Raw genomic sequence first — 19,578 nt, 5'->3', positions numbered from 1 at the left:
CGTGATGACCGGAAACTCATGGGATGATGACTCTGAGGGTCAGTGGGATGGAAGACAGCCTCACAGTTCATGATTGATTTCTTAACTTCAGAAAGGAGATGCGGACGCCATGAGCTTGGATGGAGGATTTGCCTACATCGCAGGTCACTGCGGTCTGGTGCCTGTCCTGGGCGAGAACTACCGTGAGTGGAGGGTGGGGCTTCTCTGTGTTTCTCTCTGAGCCATGGGCACAGAAAGGTGAAGAAATAGTGTCATTTTTCTGTTAAGATAATGATAACTATTTTTGTACCTTAGGACTTTTTGAAGTAGAATCTTCTACTCCACAGTTGAATCAGCTTGTCTACAGATGCAGACATTAGGCCTGTATTCGAAGGTTTTTAGGATCAAGGACTGGGCCCCAGCAGCCATGACAAACTAAGCTCAGCCACTCCCCTCAATACACCAATTAAGAGTCACATAATAGTGAAAAATCAGAGAGAGAGAGAGAGAGAGAGAGAGAGAGAGAGAGAGAGAGAGAGAGATTATTCACCATAGCCACATGAAGAAGAGGAATAAATTAGAGGCCTCGTGACCCCCCAAGTCCATCTTCAGGATTCTAATATGAAGGTTCAAGTGTAAATAGAAAGCAAGAGACACGCATGGAAGAGCAATCCTGGTCATGGTGTGGTCTCACCCATCACTGATCCATCATGTTGTTTCGCGTTAGTCTCCCCTGCAAGGTGATTTGACAAGTGTCAGAACTGTAGGAAATCTCTCCTTGGAGACAAATTCTTCCTCAGGCTGGCAGTAGTACTTTAGTCTTTCCCTTCCCCAGAATGATATTACTGGAGGAATTTCCAGTTCCTCCGGGACAACTGCTTCAATAGACTGACAGCCAAAGTGAGGGGAACACGTGTTTGTCTTTTCAGTATCTCTGCCCCTGCCAGGACAGTTACAGGCAGAAAGAATTTAAAACCATACCTCTTATCATGGCTATAATGATGCTGGAGGGCATGGAGTGGGTAGAGTCGTTACAGTGCTTGCCAAATAGCCCATGAGTTGGACTAGCTGTTACCTCAGGGAAGATGTCAGAGCCAGGCAGCTCCTTCAAAAGGATCTCTCTCCTCCTCCCCTTCAGCGGGCATCTTATTTTCTTTTGTATCTGTTTGAGGGTTGAGGAGATTCTGGGATGGAACCTAGAGTTCTAATAGCAAAGGGCAGGAGGAGAAAGGGTTAAATGCGCCTGCAGAACTTTCGCCAGTTGATAACCAGTGATAGATGACTAAGCCAACATTTCTCATTTTAGTCAATCTCAGTTAAGACATGAGAGTTTAACATGGACCTTCTGAAGTGTTTATCTAATTATTCTTTATCCATAAAAACTCGGGAGTCAGATATCGGGGTAAGAACCCCGATATGATCAGAGAATCGCTGGAGAAGCAACTGGTGACCTCCCATCTCTTTTGTTCCTCATCCAAAAGGGCTGAGATGCTCTCTAAGCCCTGCCCTACTACTTCCTGTTACTCTATCTGTCCTCAGTCCTCCAAAACCTCTATGGTTAATTTTGGTCAGCTAGTAGCCAGCTCTGCCCTCTGATTCAAAGCAAACTTTATTGTCAGAATGCAATAAAAACATTCCACAACAATCTTCAATGTTTCTATTTTTCTTTTTAGTGTCTACACATGGCAGTGAGAGACTGGGGTCTAAGTGTGTGGATGCACCTTTGGAAGGTGAGTGAGTCAGTAACGTTGGGATTCAAAAGCAGAACCTTATGCTTTGGAAGAGGATAAGGAAGCCTTACAAACAAATAAAATTGGGAACTGGAGAGATGGCGTAGCAGTGAAATATGATTAGTGGTCTTATAGAGGACCAGGTTTGATGCCCAGTACTCGCATCAGGTGGCTCACAACTATCCAGTTCCCTCTTTGGTGCCCTCTTCTGGCCTCTGCTGGTACCTTCATGAATGTGTCCACATAGATTCATGCAGGTACACACACATACACTTAAATTAAAAGTAATAAATAACAAATAAAACCAAACTTATTAGAGTTGAGAAAAGAAGACCAGGTTCATTGTCGACATACAAAACCGTCCTAAAGCAGCCATAATAATTTACGTCTGCAGGGTACTTGACAGTTGAAAAGACTTCCGTTGACAGGACTCCTGTTTATTCTCCTCAGCAATCTGATAGGATGGACACTATTGCTCCATGGGATGTAGATGAGGACACTGAGGCCCTAGGACTGGGTGGCTTCCCAGGGGCACAGAGCCAGAGGTGGCTGTAACTGAGCTGGAGAAGAGTTGAAGGGAGTGGGACCCCCAAGTCCTCCTACACAGCACTGTGTGTGTTCCTGTCATGTGCCCATCCTTGCATGAAGGTCAGCACTGGGACAGAAGCCATCTGGGCACTTCTTGGACCAGGCGAAGTCTCCTGTCCAAGAGAAGGTGATTCCCAGGGTTGCTGAGGAAGAGGAGGAAAATGGGAACCATTCTGTGGTTAGCCGGAACTTACCGATGAGGGAGTCGACCTGGTCTTTAGAATGAACCACCCTGTCTTAGATAGGGTTTCTATTGCTGTGACAAAACACCAGGACCAAATATCAAGTTGGGAAGGAAAGGGTTCATTCAGCTTGTGCTTCCACATCACTGTTCATCACCAAAGGAAGTCAGGACCAGAACTCAAACCAGGCAGGAACCTGGAGGCAGGAGCTTATGAAGAGATCTTGAAGCGGGTGCTGCTTACTGGCTTGCTCCCTATGGCTTGCTCAGCCTGCTTTCTAGTAGAACCCAGGACTATAAGTCCAGGGATGGAACAATCCACAATAAACTGGGTCCTGCCCCATTGTGGTGGTTTGAAAGAAAATGACCCCCCAAAGGGAGTGGCACTATTGGGAAGTATGGCCTTGTTGGAGTAGGTGTGGCCTTGTTAGAGGAAATGTGTCACTATGGAGGCAGGCTTTGAGGTCTCATGTATGCTCAAGCCATGCCCAGTGAGACAAACTACTTACTGTGGCTTGTAAGTCAAGATGTAAGAACTCTTAGCTCTTTCATGTCTACTGCATGCTGCCTTTCTTCCTGCCATGATGAAACCTCTCAACTGTAAGCCAGCCACCCCAATTAAATGTTTTCCTTTATAAGAGTTGCTGTGGTCATGGCGTCTTTTCATAGCAATAGAAACCCTAAAACACCCATCAGTCACTGATTTAGAAAATGCCTTACAGCCAAATCTTATTGAGATATTTTCTTAATTGAGGTTCCCTCCTTTCAGATAACTCTAGTTTGTGTGTCAAATTGGCAAAAGGTTAGTCAGCACACATGCAGGAGATAACTTCTCCTGCCTGGCCTTTCTACACAGGCTAAGGATCTTACATCTCTCCTGAATTGGACAGTCTTAAAAGTAGGTGGAGCATGGTCCTTGGGTGTGGTCCCTGGACCATCATCACCAGTATCATCTGAGAATCTGTTGGAAATGAAATTTCTTGGGTTCTTCCTAGTCCTACTGAGTCAAACACTCCCTGGCTAAGGCTGGAAGTCTGTTTGGTTGGATTTAATGATAAGGTTTAAAAATCCACTGTGACACGGAGCCCCAGGGTGAACACCAGATTCTTACTTAGGCTCAGCAGAGATCTGGGGAGCTGAGGGTTTGGCTCAGCACAGCACATGCAGCCTAGGGTGAGTGTTGTCCCTGTTGAGTACCAGGTCACAGAATCCCCTGGGCCAGGCTTCACAAAGGTCATCAGAGTGCAAAGTTGAAGGGTCATGTCTCTGCTCACCTACAGCAGCCCACCCTAATCTCCCTGTGAGACAGGACCCCAAAGCTTTCCCCTCTCTAGATTCATAGCTAAGAAGTCTTCTCTGAATTGTTTCCTCATCTTCCAAACCAAGGGCTGGCCTTTCATCAGCCATGTATTTTAGTCCAGTCATTTATGGTCAGAAACAACATGCCTGTTTCAAGAGCAGTTGAATTCCCAGGAGCTGCAATTGTAGGTCCCATGAAATGTAGGTCAACAAGGATGCTTGGAAGACCATTCGGACAAATGCTGACTATGATAGAGAAGGTTCAGTCAGAGCATGGATGGAGAGGGCTTTGTATTTAACCAAGTGTACCAGTTATTTTCCTTGTTGCTATGGCAAAAGCATCCTAAGGGAGGAAGGGTTTATTTTAGCTTACAGTTCTAGGGGATACAATCCATCATAGTGCTGAAAGCATGGTGGCGGGAGGGGGAGGCCACCTGGTCATGTTGCATCAGTGGTCAGAAAACAGGGAGAGATGAATGTCAGGGCTCAGCTAGCTTTCTCCTTTTTTTATGGAGCCAGGGAATGGTACCTGCTTTCCTACCTCAGTTAACCCAGTCATCCCTCACTGACATGCCCAGAACCTTGTCTCCATCCTGTCAAGTCATCCACCAAACCATCACACCAATTATCTCTGTGTCTCTCTCTCATCCCTCTGTCTCTACTATCTCACTGTCTCCCTCTTTCTTCTCTCTCTCTCTCTCTCTCTCTCTCTCTCTCTCTCTCTCTCTCACACACACACACACACACACACACACAGAGAGAGAGAGAGAGAGAGAGAGAGAGAGAGAGAGAGAGAGAGAGAGTCAAAGATTCAAAGATAGATGATAGTATTTAATGCCATAAGTATAAAATTCTTAGACCTGAAGACAGTATTAGTATTTTCATATCAGTAGATAGTATTTAGCTCCTTGGATAACAGAGCCCGCCCGGTCAGAGGCTAGCTGCCGGCTCGGTGGAATCTGTTTTCCCGAGAGAGAGTCAGACACCACCTCTTCCACTGGCACCACTGAGGCAGCGGTGAATCATGTTGTTTTCTAATTCCAAAGATTTATAACTCTATCTAATCTTACCAATCCCTTCTTCAGATCAGACCCACTAATGACCACAACCCAGCAGTGTGCTCTTTGGATAGGAACAATGGTGCATAAATGATAGTCCAGGAAGGAGGCAAGAGGGATGCTGAAGGGAAGCAAAGCCCCCTTGGACCACTTCCACCCTTCCTTTCTCACACATCTAAGGTCACACTTGCAGGCAAAGGTTGGCTCTGCAGTTTCCACACGTCAGCCGAGGGATGGGACAGAACAGAAATGGAGAAACGGAGTTCATCTTCTCCACCACACAGAGAAGCCACTGACCGTCAGGGGGAAGGGGGCGGGTCAGATACTGCTTTTGTCTGCCCTTCTCCTCGAGACAGTGAGAGCTTGTGTCTTGGTGTCTCCACCACAAGGTTATTATGTTGTGGCCGTGGTTAAGAAATCAGACGTTGGCATCACCTGGAACTCTCTTCGAGGCAAGAAGTCCTGCCACACGGCCGTCGGCACTTCTGCAGGCTGGATTGTCCCCTTGGGTTTAATATACAACCAAACGGGGTCTTGCAAATTTGGTAAGCGTGTTCTAAAGGGGAAGTGGGGCCTTCCTCGGGCTTGTACCTGAGTTGGGGGAAAATTCAGTCCAATGGGTGGCAAGCGATGCCCTAAGGAGGTATTTGGGTCAAGGACTTGACAGGCAGAAGGAGAGCCCTGCCGCTCCCCTTTATGTATACCCACTTGCCCTCTGGGCTATGCACTCCCGTCAAAACCAAGTGGGGGGTGGAGAAAGGGAAGGATGGAAATTGCTCCAGTTTGCGTTTTCTCCTGCTCCTACAAGCGTCCTTCCTTTCCTACCTGGTTAAGAAATATTTGGGTTGCAGAAAGCAGTTCTTCCCCTGGTTCAAGCCCAATTCCCAAGCATTCATATCCAAGTGTAGCTCAGTCATCGTTGGATGCGAAACTGGGCTCTTGATATGCACTGGAGAAAAAGATGGCTGCTACTGCTATTATTGTGTCTAAAGGGGGATAACTCCCAACCACAGACTGCTCCTTGACCTACACACACACACACACACACACACACACACACACACACACACACACACACACACACACACACATACACACAAACACAGTCTCATAAAGTTCAGCTTGACCTCAAAGTCAGCATGTAGCTGAGGCTGACCTTGAACTCCTGATCCTCCTACCTCCCAAGAGCTGGGATTACAGGCATGCACCACCACATCCAGCTCAAACGTTTGTCTACTGAACTGACTATCACCAAATCTACTTAGGATCTCAAAAGCCTATCAAGCTCACTGTGTCCAAAACTGCATTCTTTCCTTCTACCCTGGTAATGCTCCAGAACTGCCTAGCACGGTGGAGGACTCTGGAGTGCTACTTGTGCAGCAATGGCAGTTTCTCCCCCCCTCCCATCTCTCATTACTTCCCCCTCCTCTCTCCTGGCCCACTTCAGTGGCCTGCCACCCGAGCGGCTCGTCAGCCCTCGATCCCATCCTCCTCTCAGTCAGGTAGACTTCTGCCAAGTGTGGATGAGACCGTGTGCCAATGCACTGAGCCCAGCAATGTCCTAATCATGCCAGAGACTCCCCATTTCTCTAGGGAGTGAGAGCAGTAGCTACACAGTAAGATCCCTTGGGGTCCGAGCCTTGCCCCGACTCCACTCCCCTCTCTTGATGGTCTGCTCCAATGGTCTCCGTTAAGCTTTTTGTGCTACGTCTAGACCCTGCTCCTACACAGGCCTTTTTAGGTGCCAGTCTCCTGTCGGAAGGCTTCTATTCTCTCCTCTTCCCTTGGGGACCACCTACTCACTCCCTACCTCTTGTCTTGACTCCCAGGTCTATGGAGGGTCCCCCTATCTCCAGCTTCATGGAATCATAATCCTTCTTCCCAGAGCAAGAGGGGATATGCTGATGCCTGGGTGTGGTAACTTGAGTTCCGACAGGTACCCATAGGCAGTCGGTTGGAAGAGGGAAGGGCCCATGTCCAGTGTCCTCAGTGTAGTTCCCTGGAACCCTGGGCTAGGCTTGGAAGCCATGGCTTTCTATTCCTTGCCTGACTTGATGTCACAACGACAAACTTTGTAAGGGAAGACCAAGACAACAGAGATCAGAAAACACTGGTGTAGATTAAATAAGCCAGCCCTCCTCCCACCCCACCCCCATCTCCACTCTGTCAGGGCTAAACTCTCTTATCTGTCCCTCATCACCCCTGCCCTGTGTGGGGACAGACTTCTGTGAGCTCACAGTCTGGTCCATCCCCAGCTAGTCCCTTTACTTTGTCTGTCTGGAATCTTTTCTTTTGTTCCATAATGTTCTTGTTCCTTTTCTAAAAATTAGTTTTGTATGTGTGGTGCATGCATGTGTCCATGTGGGTGTGGATATGTATACGTGTAGGTACATATGTGTGCACATGTGTGTGGAAGCTAGAGGTAGATGTTGGGTGTCTTCTTCTGTTGAACTCCATATGACCATTATTGTTTGAGTTCCTCTGTGTAGCCCTGGATCTCCTGAATCTTGCCGTGTAGACCAGGCCACAAATTCAGAGATCTAACTGTTTCTGCCTCTTGAGTACTGGTTTAAAGGCCTCTATCTTATTTGTTTGAGGCAGGGTCTCTCACTGAACCTAGAGTTCACCAATTTGGCTAGGCCAGGAGGCCTGTGAGCTGCAGGGGTCTGCCTCTCTCCACCCTCCTGGGGTTACAGACTTAAGCCGCCGCCGCTGCACCCAACTCTTACTCAGGTGCTGGGGATCTGAACTCATGTCCTCTTGCTGGCGTGGTATGCACCTTGCTGGCTAACCCCTTAATAATGTTGCCAAATAACCAGCTGTTTGCTTGTGTGACAGGCAGTCTTGGGGACAAACCCTGGGGCTTACCTGCCATCACAGGAAGAGCTGACTCTGTTTGTCCCTCCTCACAGATGAGTTCTTCAGTCACAGCTGCGCCCCAGGGTCGAATCCGAACTCCCGCCTCTGTGCTCTGTGTGCTGGTGGTGACAACCCAGCCCACATGTGTGCCGCCAACAGCCATGAGGGATATCACGGCTCCAGCGGTGCTCTCAGGTTGGTATCTGTGCCTTTTTTTTTCTCGTGGCATCACCCCATTGACCCCCCTCATCTCCTCACCCTTTTCATCATTCTAGTATCTGGGTGTTGATCTAGAAGGAGCCGGAATTAAGAGCAGAGGTTCTGCAGTCTAGTGGCTCTGTGGTTTGATATTCAGCCGGCTTCTAGAGAGTGACCGGCCCAGCTGCCTGAGGACACTTCAGGGACCTGGACAGGGCAAGATCCCGGGTGCAGGGGCCACTTTCCCTCCTGTCTTCTGTGTGACTGGAGATAATCCGTGGGCTCTGGTGGAGGCTCAGCTGTCAGTCACAGGAGAGACCCAGACACCTGCTTCCTACATTCAGCTGATGCGTATCTTTTACAGTAGATCTGTCTAGGCTCCTCCACCCATTCAAGAAAAAGGAGACATACTTACAGAGCACTGAGTGTCAGGTGCTATTCTAAGTAGAGGCATTATAGCAAACAACAAGACACACATGGTCCTGTCCACCCCACGTCCCAGTGGAAGAGCAGGACAGTAAACACACAAGCAAACAAGATTCTTCTCAATTGTGTATGCTGTAGAGGGGCCAAGGGGAAGCATGTGTTAGGGAGCTTTCCATCCTTGTAACAAAATGCCTGAGACAATCAGGTTGTAAGGAGAAAAAGTTCATTTTGGCTCATGGTCTTAGAGGTTCTAGTCCATGATCGAGTGGAACCAATGTGGCTAGGGTCCAACCATTCCTTCCAAAGGCATGCCTCAATGACCTAAGGATTTCTCATAAGGACCCATCTTCTCCTGGTTTCACCTCTAATACCATCTCCTCAGAACCAAGCTCTTTTTAAATTTAAGTTTAAATTTTATTTTAATCTTGATGTGTGTACACGTGTCTGTGTGTGTGTGTGTGTGTGTGTGTGTGTGTGTGTGTGTGTGTGTCTGTATGTCTATGTGTCCTCGCAAATATGATCATGTACATACAGAGGCCTGCAGATGCCAGAAGAGGGCATCAGATCCCCTGGAGTCGGATTCATGGGTGATTGTCAGCTGTTCTCTGGAAGAACAGTAAGTGTTCTTAACCACCGAACCTTCTCCCCAGCCCCCAGAACCAAGTCTTTAGTAGTCATGTACTTTTGGAAGATAGTTAAGATCCTAACAGAGCAGGGAGTGATGTGGCAGTGACCGGGGCAGGGGACAGTTTTAGAAAAGGTACATGTTGGAGGCCTTCACGGCAGGCAGAGGGATCATGAGAGCAGATAACTAAGTCACGAGAGGAACCCGGCCTGAGAAAACCTGTAGCAGGAGTCACCCAGAAGTGAGTCAGCAGGAATGGGGCCATGCACGGCACACTGCAGTAACCACACTGCAGTAAGGGCAGCAAGAGAGGTTTGTAGACCGAAGTGTGGAGAAGGAGGGGTCTGGGTTGTGACCTGCTGGGTCAGCATATGGTGGCCATGTCTGTTGAGCCCTGTAGACCTGGCTGAACAGGCAGACCAAGTTCTAAGTATGATGAGCCAGGCTGGACATGTTCAGATTGTGTGTCGGGGGTATGCTGGTCAAGTAAAAGCTATGTGGACAGCATGTGGAGCTCTAGAAAATCCTCCTGGCCCCATATACAAAGCTGTGTGGACAGTATGTGGAGCTCTAGAGAACCCTTCTGCCCCCATGTACACCAGGAGAGTACACCTCACCCTGCCCTCCAAACTTCTGCCTCTCTTATCAGTCATTCATTAGTGACAACAATATCTGCTGAATGTTCAATTTAACCCAAACTAGCTTAAAATTTCTTTATATCATAAGATATATTGGTATTAGGTTTGGCCCAACTTCAATACTTTAAAAATCTAATATTTGCTTATCTATCTATCTATCTATCTATCTGTCTGTCTGTCTGTCTGTCTGTCTGTCTGTCTGTGTGTGTGTGTGTGTGTGTGAGAGAGAGAGAGAGAGAGAGAGAGAGAGAGAGAGAGAGAGAGAGAGAGAGAGAGCCTTGTGCTCAATAGTGTACTTGTGGAGATCAGAGGACAGCTTGAGGCAGTTGGCTCTCTCTTTCTACCATGTGAGCTCCAGAGGTCAAACTCAGATTGTCAAGTTTTGTTACCTGACAGAACCTCACTGTGTAGCCCAGACTGGCCTGAAATCTGTGATTCTTTGGTCTCAACCTCTCAAATTCTGGGGTTACAGATGTCACCCCCTTGCCCAGTCCCATTTTGATGCATAGGATTTAAAATGATTGCAAACACAACTTACTCCCTTTACAAAATGATGAGGGGCACACAGAGAACCACCTTAACCCCAGATACCTCATGCTCTGTCACTCCTACCTCCCTCTCACTCACCCTAATTTCATTCATCCTGACAGACCCCAATCCTGTGAGTACTTTCTGTTCTCACACCCTTGGCCATGTCCTTGTTTTCCCACGGTACACCCGCACACATTTAAAGACCAGTCACGATCATTGTTATTCTGTACTCAGTGCCTGACCCTGATTCTGGCTGAACTATGAGACCTCCAGCGGTCTGGCTTTCTTTTCAAGTGATGAGGACCAAATTCAAAAGAAGCATGCCTCTGGGTCCCATCTGCTGCCTAGGAGACCAAGCAATTAGAAGAGGAAGCCCACAAAGCCTCAGTATTGGGTCAGCTTCATGGCAGCATCCATCAGCTTTAGTACCCTGAGATGCTGCCTTCTCGCCCCTCATTCTGGGTACCTGTTCTCCTGTCAGAGCCCAGTCCTGCACTGGTAGAGACGGCCCCTCCTGATGATCTAAGGGCATCGCCCCATCAATTCTCTTTCTCCTGCATCCTCACATCCTCTTTTTCTAAGTACTGTACCCTAACCGACTGAACCATCAGGGTTCCACACTTTCTTGTTTACTAGGTAATTCCCACCAGCATGTAAACATGCTGTTATTTTTTTCCATCGAACAAAAAAGTAAATTCAAGCGGCTGTAAATGCTTCACTCTTTCCAACAACAAATACTTGAAGTTAAACATCGTTGCTCACTCTATTTTCTCTTCTTTCAATTTCTTCAGAACCCAGTTTAAGAATCTGTTCAGGGACTGGGGAAGATGGTTCAGCTGGTAAACCACTTCAATTCCCAGCACCCACATGGCAGCTCACAACCATGTGTAGTGCCAGTTCCAGGAGGATCTGACGCCCTCTTCTGGTTTCCATGGGCACTGCATACATGTGGTGTACAGTGTTTTATGTAGGCAAAACACTCATACAAATAAAATAAACAAATAAAATAACAACAACAAAAAAAAAAAAACAGAAAAGGCATATGAATGGCAAATGAGAAAGAGTCCTGTGAGCAAAGAAAGATTAAAATTATATGAGAACAGGTATAACTGTGGCAGATGTTTCCTGAGATCACAGGTGGGGGCTGGGATCAGAGGACCCATGTCCTCTGATCAGAGGACCCGGTGAGGACCCATGCCATTGGGAGACCCAGCTTCCTCCAACTGGACAGTAGGAGAAGAGGAAACAATTGGCAGGTCTTGCAGAGGACCACAGGGAAAAAGCCACCACATGATTCCTGTGTTTTCTCTGGGAAATAGGAAGCACAGTATGCATCCTGGGAGGAACTGGAAAGACATTGGTTGGTGGGAGGTGAGAAAATCACAAGTGAGTAGGTGACGCTGTGGTTCTCAGACTGACCATGGCTCAGATTCTCCTGAGGGGCTTGGGAAGGCAGATTCCAGGTCACCATCACCACAGTCTCCCATTCACCTGTCAGGCTGGTGGGCCTCAGGGACCTGCTCAGGTTTCAAGGATGCTGGTGTTGATGCTGATGGACCTTTAATCCCAGGGAGTGGCTCTGAGGACCACTGATCTGGAGTAGAGAACAGAGACTAGGAGAGCATCTTTGAGATGAAAGAGTGGGCAGTCTTGCTCGGCCTGCCTTGCCCTGAGGTGCCGATTCACCTAAGTCAGGTGACCATGCCCATTCAGGAGTGGGACTCTGTATGAAGAGACCATAAAGAAAAGGAAGGTGAGGGGTTCTCATGAGTCTGAATGGGCACAACTGAGCCTAGTTGTAGACAGAGTCACCCAAAGACAAGAGAGAAAGAAGGCTGGAGAGGAGCTTGTGATAGTTTTTCACAGTGGTGACAAATTCCTAAGAGACTATCTTAAAGGAGTTGTGGCTCATGGTTCCCGTCCATGGTCACCTTCCCCCACTGCATAGGCCTGTGGGAGGCGGAACACCATGAGGGAAGAGCATGAGGGGACACATCACTCACCTCATAACGGCCAGGAAGGAGCTAGTGTGGGACAGGATGGGGGAGTGGGCACATGATATGCCCTTCAAAGGCGTGACCCCTCAGCCTCCTAAAGTTTCTACCAACTGTCAAAAGAGTGCCACCAGTTAGGGCCTAAGCCTTCGCCACACACGCCTGGGAGGAACATTCCAGATTCAAATCACAGCAGTGTCCCTGACAATCAATAGACATTTCCATCAGGCTGATAGCACAGAATTGATTTCTTCACATTTCTTGTTAAAAAAATAAAAAAGTGTACCTGAACACAGGTGCACATTTCCCCATGGGATTAAGGGTGAGTCCTGTCTAGAGAAGCATGTTCACTGTTGTCAGTCCCGAGCAGACACATGAGTGCGATCAAACTCCTTCACAGCCGGCGTTCCACACTGATTGCAGTGTCTCGTGGTGTGGTACGACACCACGTGGGTCTCCCCTTACGTATCTCTGCTAATGGGAGAACACAAGCACCCTGTCTGGGCAAAGTGGTGGGAATTTAAAACAAGGATGTGAATGGTGGTTTTTACAAGTGAAAGTCATCGAGCAGGTCTGTCTTTCCATTGCTTTCTTTGTCTACCACCCAAGGGCCCTGCAGGGGCTACAGTTGCTTGTGTGGGAGTTCAGGAACCGGGGACGGGGTGTGACTCCCCCGTGGTGACCCCTTTCACTCCTGTTGACTCTCTTTGCTGACCTGGCCCTTGTTGTGCAGGTGTCTGGTTGAGAAGGGGGATGTGGCCTTCATGAAGCATCCCACAGTTCTACAGAACACTGATGGTAGGTGCCTGCACTGTACTTTCCTTCCTTGGAGTCTTCCTTGTAGACTGGCGCTCCAAGAGGCAACTGGGGATGTTTAATAACTAAACCTAGCAGACTCCAGCGACTGAGTCCAAGCATTTTAAATTAATCTAGCATTTAACAGACTTCCAACCTGTTCAGACTCGGTGATGCTAATGATGACCTTGGCCTTGACCCCAGATGACAAAACACAGAGCCCATGGACTATGTGAGCAGGTCTGGCTCCCTGATTGACAGGCATTCTTTTGATATTCAAGATTAAAGTTTTGACAGCGACTGATTTTGGAAAATATCTTGCGCTTCTCTGTGGCTTGCCTTTTTCAAAGAAAAAAATTTATTTATTTATTTGTATGTGTGTGTATGCCAATGTGAGTTTATATGCACCACATGTGTGCAGGAGCCTGAAGAAGCCAGAGGACATGGGATACCCTGGAACTGGAGCTGCCTGATGTGGATGTTAGGAACTGAACTGAGGTCCTTGGAAGAGCAGTATGCTCTTAACCCCTGAGTCATCTCTCCAGTCCCTGAATGGACAGTTTTCAGTTCTTTTTTTTTTTTTTTTCCTTTTGGTTTTCCAGACAGGGTTTCTCTATATAGCCCTGGCTATCTTGGAACTAACTTTAGTCTGGCCTATACTTCCTGCCTATCCACTGGCCAATCAGTGTTTTATTTATTGACCACTCAGAGCAATTTGCCATACAGACCATCCCACAGCATATGTCTGTATACCACATGCATACCTGTTGCCTTTATGGCCAAAACTGAGACCAAAAGAGGGCATCATATTCCCTGGAGTTGGAGTTACAGGCAGTTGTGAGCCACCTTGTGGGTGCTGTGACTCAAACCCAGGTCCCTTGGTCCTTTACTTCTGAGCCATCTCTCTAACCATTCACAATTATCTCTTAAATTTTTAGTTATTTATTATTTATGTATTTACTGTGTGTTTGTTCTGAGGTCAGAGGACAACTTAACTAGAGTCAGTTCTCTCTCTCTACCCTGTGGGCCCCAAGGATTGAACTCAGGTTGCTCCCCATACCGAGCCATCTCCTCGGCCCCAAGTATTTTCTTTTTCAGTTTTAGAAAGTGTCTTGCTACATTGTCCAGGCAAGTCTTAAACTCATAATCCTCCTGCCTAAGCCTCCTAAGTCACTAGCATGATGGTCTGTACCACCCTCCTGTCAAGCCCTGTTTTGTGAAATGGGGACACCGTGACTTGCCTCCAGGACTACTGAGAAGAGCACATAGGCTAAGTCACATAAAGCATGCTTTCCCTTCTTGCCCACAGCTCCAGCTCTGGTTGTGAGTTTCTTCTAAGCTGTGTGGTTCTGGGCAAGTCAAATGCCCTTTGAGCTATCTTTGTCAAATGGGGGTTGATCACACACACACACACACACACACACACACACACACACACACACACACACACTCCTAGTGCTCCTTCATGCATTGTCTAGCTGAAGGGCCAGCTCGGTATCAATGGTGAGCAGCATTCCAGATGGCAAAGCCAGGGGCTGATGCGCACACTTGCCTGTTCCAGGGTTGTTAATGCCATGGGACTGCCTTAAGAAACCTTTGCCTTGAATGGAACTAGTGGAGCACTAACCAAGAAGGTGATGAGTCTGTGAACTCTCTTCTTGTTGTTTTATTTCTCTGTGTAGCATGACTTGCCAGGCACTGATGGCCGATCTCATTCCCCGTGAGGGCACCTGGACCAAAGCTGTAAGCTGTGACTGATCTATTTGTATCTCCCTAGGAAAGAACCCTGAGTCTTGGGCTAAGGGTCTGAAACAGGAAGACTTTGAGCTGCTGTGCCTTGATGGCACCAGGAAGCCTGTGACTGAGGCTCAGAGCTGCCACCTGGCCCGAGTGCCAAACCATGCTGTGTTCTCCAGGAAAGATAAGGTCGACTTTGCTCGCAGAATGCTCTTCAACCAGCAGGTATGGGCACCAGTGCCTACTCCCCATGACTCAGTGCCAGTTCCCAGAGCTGCGCAGAGGCCCATGTGCCCATACCCAGCCCAGCTCACACTCTTTCTCCATGAGAAGAGAACCCTGGACCTTCTAGTCCTGTCTCTGGTTGTATCTGACGCCCATTTAGCTCTCTAAGGGTCCAAGAGAAGAGCCTGAGATTCATAGCCTTGAGTAAACACATGGGCTCTCTTGGGCCACCTCAACTCTCCCTGAGAATTAATCCTTTCTCTCTTCTGGTACAATAAGTAGGGAGCTGTCGGCTCATTGGCTGAGCTAAGTGTAGAAAAAGCAAAATGGCGGTTTCTCTAGCTGACTTGTAGTCGATCTGCATTTGTCTCCTTAACCTGGGTAGGCTGGGCACCATCTGAAGTTAAAGAGCAAACATCTAGACACTTCTGACCTTGCTGGAAGCCAGCAGGAGCTGATCTTATGAAGTAGGTGATGCCTAACTCCAGTGATTCAAAGGAAAACCCATGGTCTCCTCTCCCTGTTGCAGTAGACACCCCATTCTTGGAGGTTCCCTGATGTTGGTTGTTTTTGCTGTTTTTACTCTTTTGGGGGGCCCACCACCCAGCTCCCAAATAAATCACACACGGAGGTTTATTCTTAATTATGAATGCCTGGCCTTAGCTTGGCTTATTTCTAGCCAGCTTTTCTTAACTTTCAATTATCCCGTCTACCTTTTGCCTCTGGGCTTTTTCCTTTTCTTACTTCTGTAATCTTCCTTTCACTCTTACTCCGTGGCTGTCTGTGTGGCTGTGTGGCTGTCTGTGTGGCTGTGTGGCTGTGTGGCTGTGTTACTGCGTGACTGTGTGGCTAGGTGGATGGCTGGCTGGGTGGCTGGGTGGCTGGGTGGCTAGGTGGCTAGATGCCTGTGTGGTGTGTGGCTGTGTGGCTGTCCCCAGATGTCCTCTTCCTCTCCTTGTTCTCATGCTCATCCTTTTTTACCTCCCAGATTTCTCCTTCTATTTGTTCTCTCTGCCTGCCAGCCCTGCCTATCCTTTCTCCTGCTTCGTTATTGGCCATTCAGCTCTTTATTAGACCATCAGGTGTTTTAGACAGGCACAGTAACACAGCTTCACAGAGTTAAACAAATGCAACATAAAGGAATGCAACACATCTTTGCATCATTAAAACAAATGTTCCACAGTATAAACAAATGTAACACACCTTAAAATAATATTTTACGACAGTTCTCCAAAGAAGAAATCCATGTTTTATCATATTTCCCCCTCACAACCTGTTAAAGGACAGTGGTCTGGTATCCAGTTTGCTTCTCTTTGCTGTGCTAAGACATGAACTAAAAGCAACTTGGGCACAGAAAGGGTATATTTGGCTTACAGGTTACAGTCCATCACTGAGGGAGCCATGCAGGAGCTCAAGATAGGGACGTGGAGGCAGGAACTGAAGCAGAGACCGTGGAGGAACATCACTGTCTTAGTCCAGGCTCACATTCAGCTGTCTTTCCTGTATTGTCCCAGCCTACCTGCTGAGAGATGGTACCATTCATAGTGGGCTGGGCCCTCCTATGTCAACTATTAAGAAAATGCCACATAGACATGCCCATGGGCCAGTCTGACAGGCTTTAGTTGACTGAGAAGCCCTCTTCCTAGGTATGTCACGTTGACAATCAAGATTAACTCTCATACCCAGGAAAACCATTAAAGTAAGAGGGTCTGGACTGTGGACATCTGAAGGGGAAGGTCTCACATAAGACCAGCTGCCACATTGACTAAAGGGAAGTAAACTAAGGCAGGCAGGTAGGATGGAGATATGGAACTGGCTGGGCTCCAGAAAGTAGGAGGGGCAAAGAGCAAGAGTTCCAGGCAGCAGAGAGACATGGGAGGGTGATTTAGACAGCTGGGAAAACACCTGGCTAGCTAAGTAGTGACATATGGCCAGCTTATATGGCTTTCTAATCACGTTCCTTTACATGAATCATTGCACAATGTGATGTTACTGACTCTACTTGTAAATGAGCAAACTGAGGCTGACTTAGCTTAGTGAAGAATTTTCCCAAGTTCGCATAGCAAGGAAAAGATGAAGCCAGGATTCAAACCCACAGAGCATGCTTTCAGTTACTACAACATTACCTAAACTGTTGTGTCCTGGGGTTCTCCAAGGCCTGGAGCTGAGCAGTCCTGAAGCCTCTGGTCTTCTAGACAGAGTAGACGCCTCTATGCTTTCTGGCACCCTCAGGGACTGTCTGTTTGTCCCAATTCAGGAGCTCTTTGGAAGAAATGGATTTGAAAGAATGATGTTCCAGATGTTTGGATCCTCAGCTAAGGACCTGCTGTTCAGTGATGACACGGAATGCTTGTCTAACCTTCAGAACAAAACAACGTATGAAACGTACCTAGGGCCGCAGTATCTCACCATGATGACCAGCTTCAGACAGTGCTTGTCCTCTGGTAAGTAGAATGACAGGAGGTTCAAAGTCAGTATGTTTATATTAAGAACCCAGGGGTGATGAGTCCTCAGCTGGTCCAGCAAGGGCATGGAAAAGTGGAAACTTTCTCCTGGCCTTGCAGAAAGTTTCAGTTACCACTGAGTCAATTCAATTAGACACAATCTGCAAAAAGCTAAATTGTCTGAAGGAGACAAGAAGTATTGCAGAACTTGAGACCACTTGGGAATGAAGCTCTTCTCATGTGTATTCCCATTTTTGTGAATCAGCTGGGGCCTTGGGAAATGACACAAGCTGTACACAGCACAGGACTGATCAAAGGACTGATTTTTGATGATTTTATATAAAATGCACAAACATTATAAAAAACAAATACAGCATGGTTAGCCCCAGAGGAGTCTTAGTATACATATTTTAGTTGGAATTGCTGTCTAAAAATAAAGGAACTGTGGAAACAAAATTAAAACTGAGATAAAAGAATTATTGGGCCAGCTGGTGGTGGCCCATGCCTTTAATTCCAGCACTCAGGAGACAGAAGCAGGTGGGTCTCTGTGAGTTCAAGGCCAGCCTGGTCTACAGAGCAAGAGCCAGGACAGGCTCCAAAACTACACAGAGAAACCCTGTCTAAAAAAAAAAAAAACAAGCCAAAAAAGAATTATTGGGCATATATCTGAATTTTTGTAGCAGTATTTTGTGAGCTACAGATACTGAAAGCAGGAAGAAAGGACAGTATAGGTATTTAAAGATAGACATTTAGAATACAGAGTGTCTATGAAGGTCTTAAATCATCTCAATTAACCATGACTTATTTTTAGAAGATAAGAGTATTTCCAACATATTTTTAAGAACTTTGCTTTTAAGAACATAGGAAATTGGAGCAGAGAGGAGTGTGGTCAGTGCTGGTGGGGAATGACGATCTTTTCTCCTGTGTTTTGCTTCACAGACCTGCTGGATGCTTGCACATTCCACAGACATTAAACACCATTCAGCTGGGGCCACACAGGGCCGGGGGACCTAATTGTCTTCATGTGGACACATACTGACATCTTTATATCTCAGTGTCATAATTGAAGCAAAAAGAATTAAAATAAATAAAAAAATACCTTCCCAGAAAGCTTTGCTGAATATTCTTAGATTTGGGTCAAATAAGACTTTTTGTATTAAAATTGAGGTTCTAAGTTTAGTATCTACTAAACATTATATCTTACAAGCTGGTCAGATGGCTCAGTGGGTGGAGGTAGCAACCTGAGTTTGAGCTCTGGGACCTGCACAGCTAAAGAAAGAGCGGACCTCAACACACTGTCCTCTGACCTCCACATGGATATAGTGGCATGAGTGTGCCACCACACACTTACACATACAAGTGTAAAAATACACCTTTGGGGAGGTGGGTTAGAGTTCATTTTGAAAGCAAGAAAACTTGAGTTTGGATCCCCAATATCCATGTAAAAACTGATTGTGGCTTCATGGATCTGTAATCTCAATACTGAAAGCAGAGACAGGTGGAACCCAGGGGCTTGTGGTCACCTGGCCTAGCTGAAACAGTGACCTTCAGGTTCATCAAGAGACCTTGTCTCAAAAAAATAAAGGGAAGAGTGATAGAAAAAGACACCTGGCATCAAACTATAGCCTCTATATGTTCATACACAGGACTGTGCATGCATATACCATGCATACATATGTATACACACACACACACACACACACACACACGATTTTAAAAATAAAAGTAATGTGCTTAAAAGAACTCTGCCAAAGTAGTTTGACTTATCTCCTCTTACTTGATTATTTTACACAAAAGACAAATCATTCAGTTATAATTTGAGTAACAAATCTGTCTGAATACCACTCAAGCAGTGATTACAAGATCTCTCTCTCTCTCTCTCTCTCTCTCTCTCTCTCTCTCTCTCTCTCTCTCTCTCTCTCTCTCTCTCACACACACACACACACACACAAAATCAATGTGTTCAGCAGAAACGACTTACATAATAACAAGAAAGGACAAGGAGTGATTTTGTGTATTTTTAAAATACAATTTGGGGGTTTGGGAGACGGTTCAGTTGGTAAAGCACATGCGTGAGAACCTGATTTGGGATCCCCGGCACCCATGTAAAAGGCTAGGTATAGTGATGTGCACTGTAATCCTAAGTCTAAGAAAGCAAAAAACAGGAGTATCTCTGGGGTTCCCTGGATGTCCAGGCTAGCTGAATCAGTGAACTTCAGGTTCAAGGAGAGAGCCTGTCTCAAAAATTAGTGTGGAGAGCAATAGAAGCCG

At 46.9% G+C, this 19,578-nt stretch overlaps 1 protein-coding gene across 1 annotated transcript in view; it reads left to right on the top strand.

The window, feature by feature from the left end:
* The window catches only part of LOC102924946 (inhibitor of carbonic anhydrase), a 40,104-nt gene extending 21,687 nt beyond the window's left edge, over nt 1–18,417 (top strand). Inside the window, exons 11-18 of the mRNA XM_006978669.4 lie at nt 92–182; nt 1,653–1,709; nt 5,225–5,380; nt 7,748–7,889; nt 12,840–12,904; nt 14,679–14,863; nt 17,121–17,307; nt 18,247–18,417. Of these exons, the coding sequence (XP_006978731.3) occupies nt 92–182; nt 1,653–1,709; nt 5,225–5,380; nt 7,748–7,889; nt 12,840–12,904; nt 14,679–14,863; nt 17,121–17,307; nt 18,247–18,281 (918 nt within the window). The 3' untranslated portion in view covers nt 18,282–18,417. The remainder of the gene's footprint in view (nt 1–91; nt 183–1,652; nt 1,710–5,224; nt 5,381–7,747; nt 7,890–12,839; nt 12,905–14,678; nt 14,864–17,120; nt 17,308–18,246) is intronic.
* The last annotated feature ends 1,161 nt before the right edge of the window (nt 18,418–19,578 follow it).

This window comes from Peromyscus maniculatus, chromosome 7 (assembly GCF_049852395.1).
Source record: "Peromyscus maniculatus bairdii isolate BWxNUB_F1_BW_parent chromosome 7, HU_Pman_BW_mat_3.1, whole genome shotgun sequence".
Taxonomy (NCBI): domain Eukaryota; kingdom Metazoa; phylum Chordata; class Mammalia; order Rodentia; family Cricetidae; genus Peromyscus; species Peromyscus maniculatus.
This window is presented reverse-complemented; position numbering and strand designations above follow the sequence as displayed.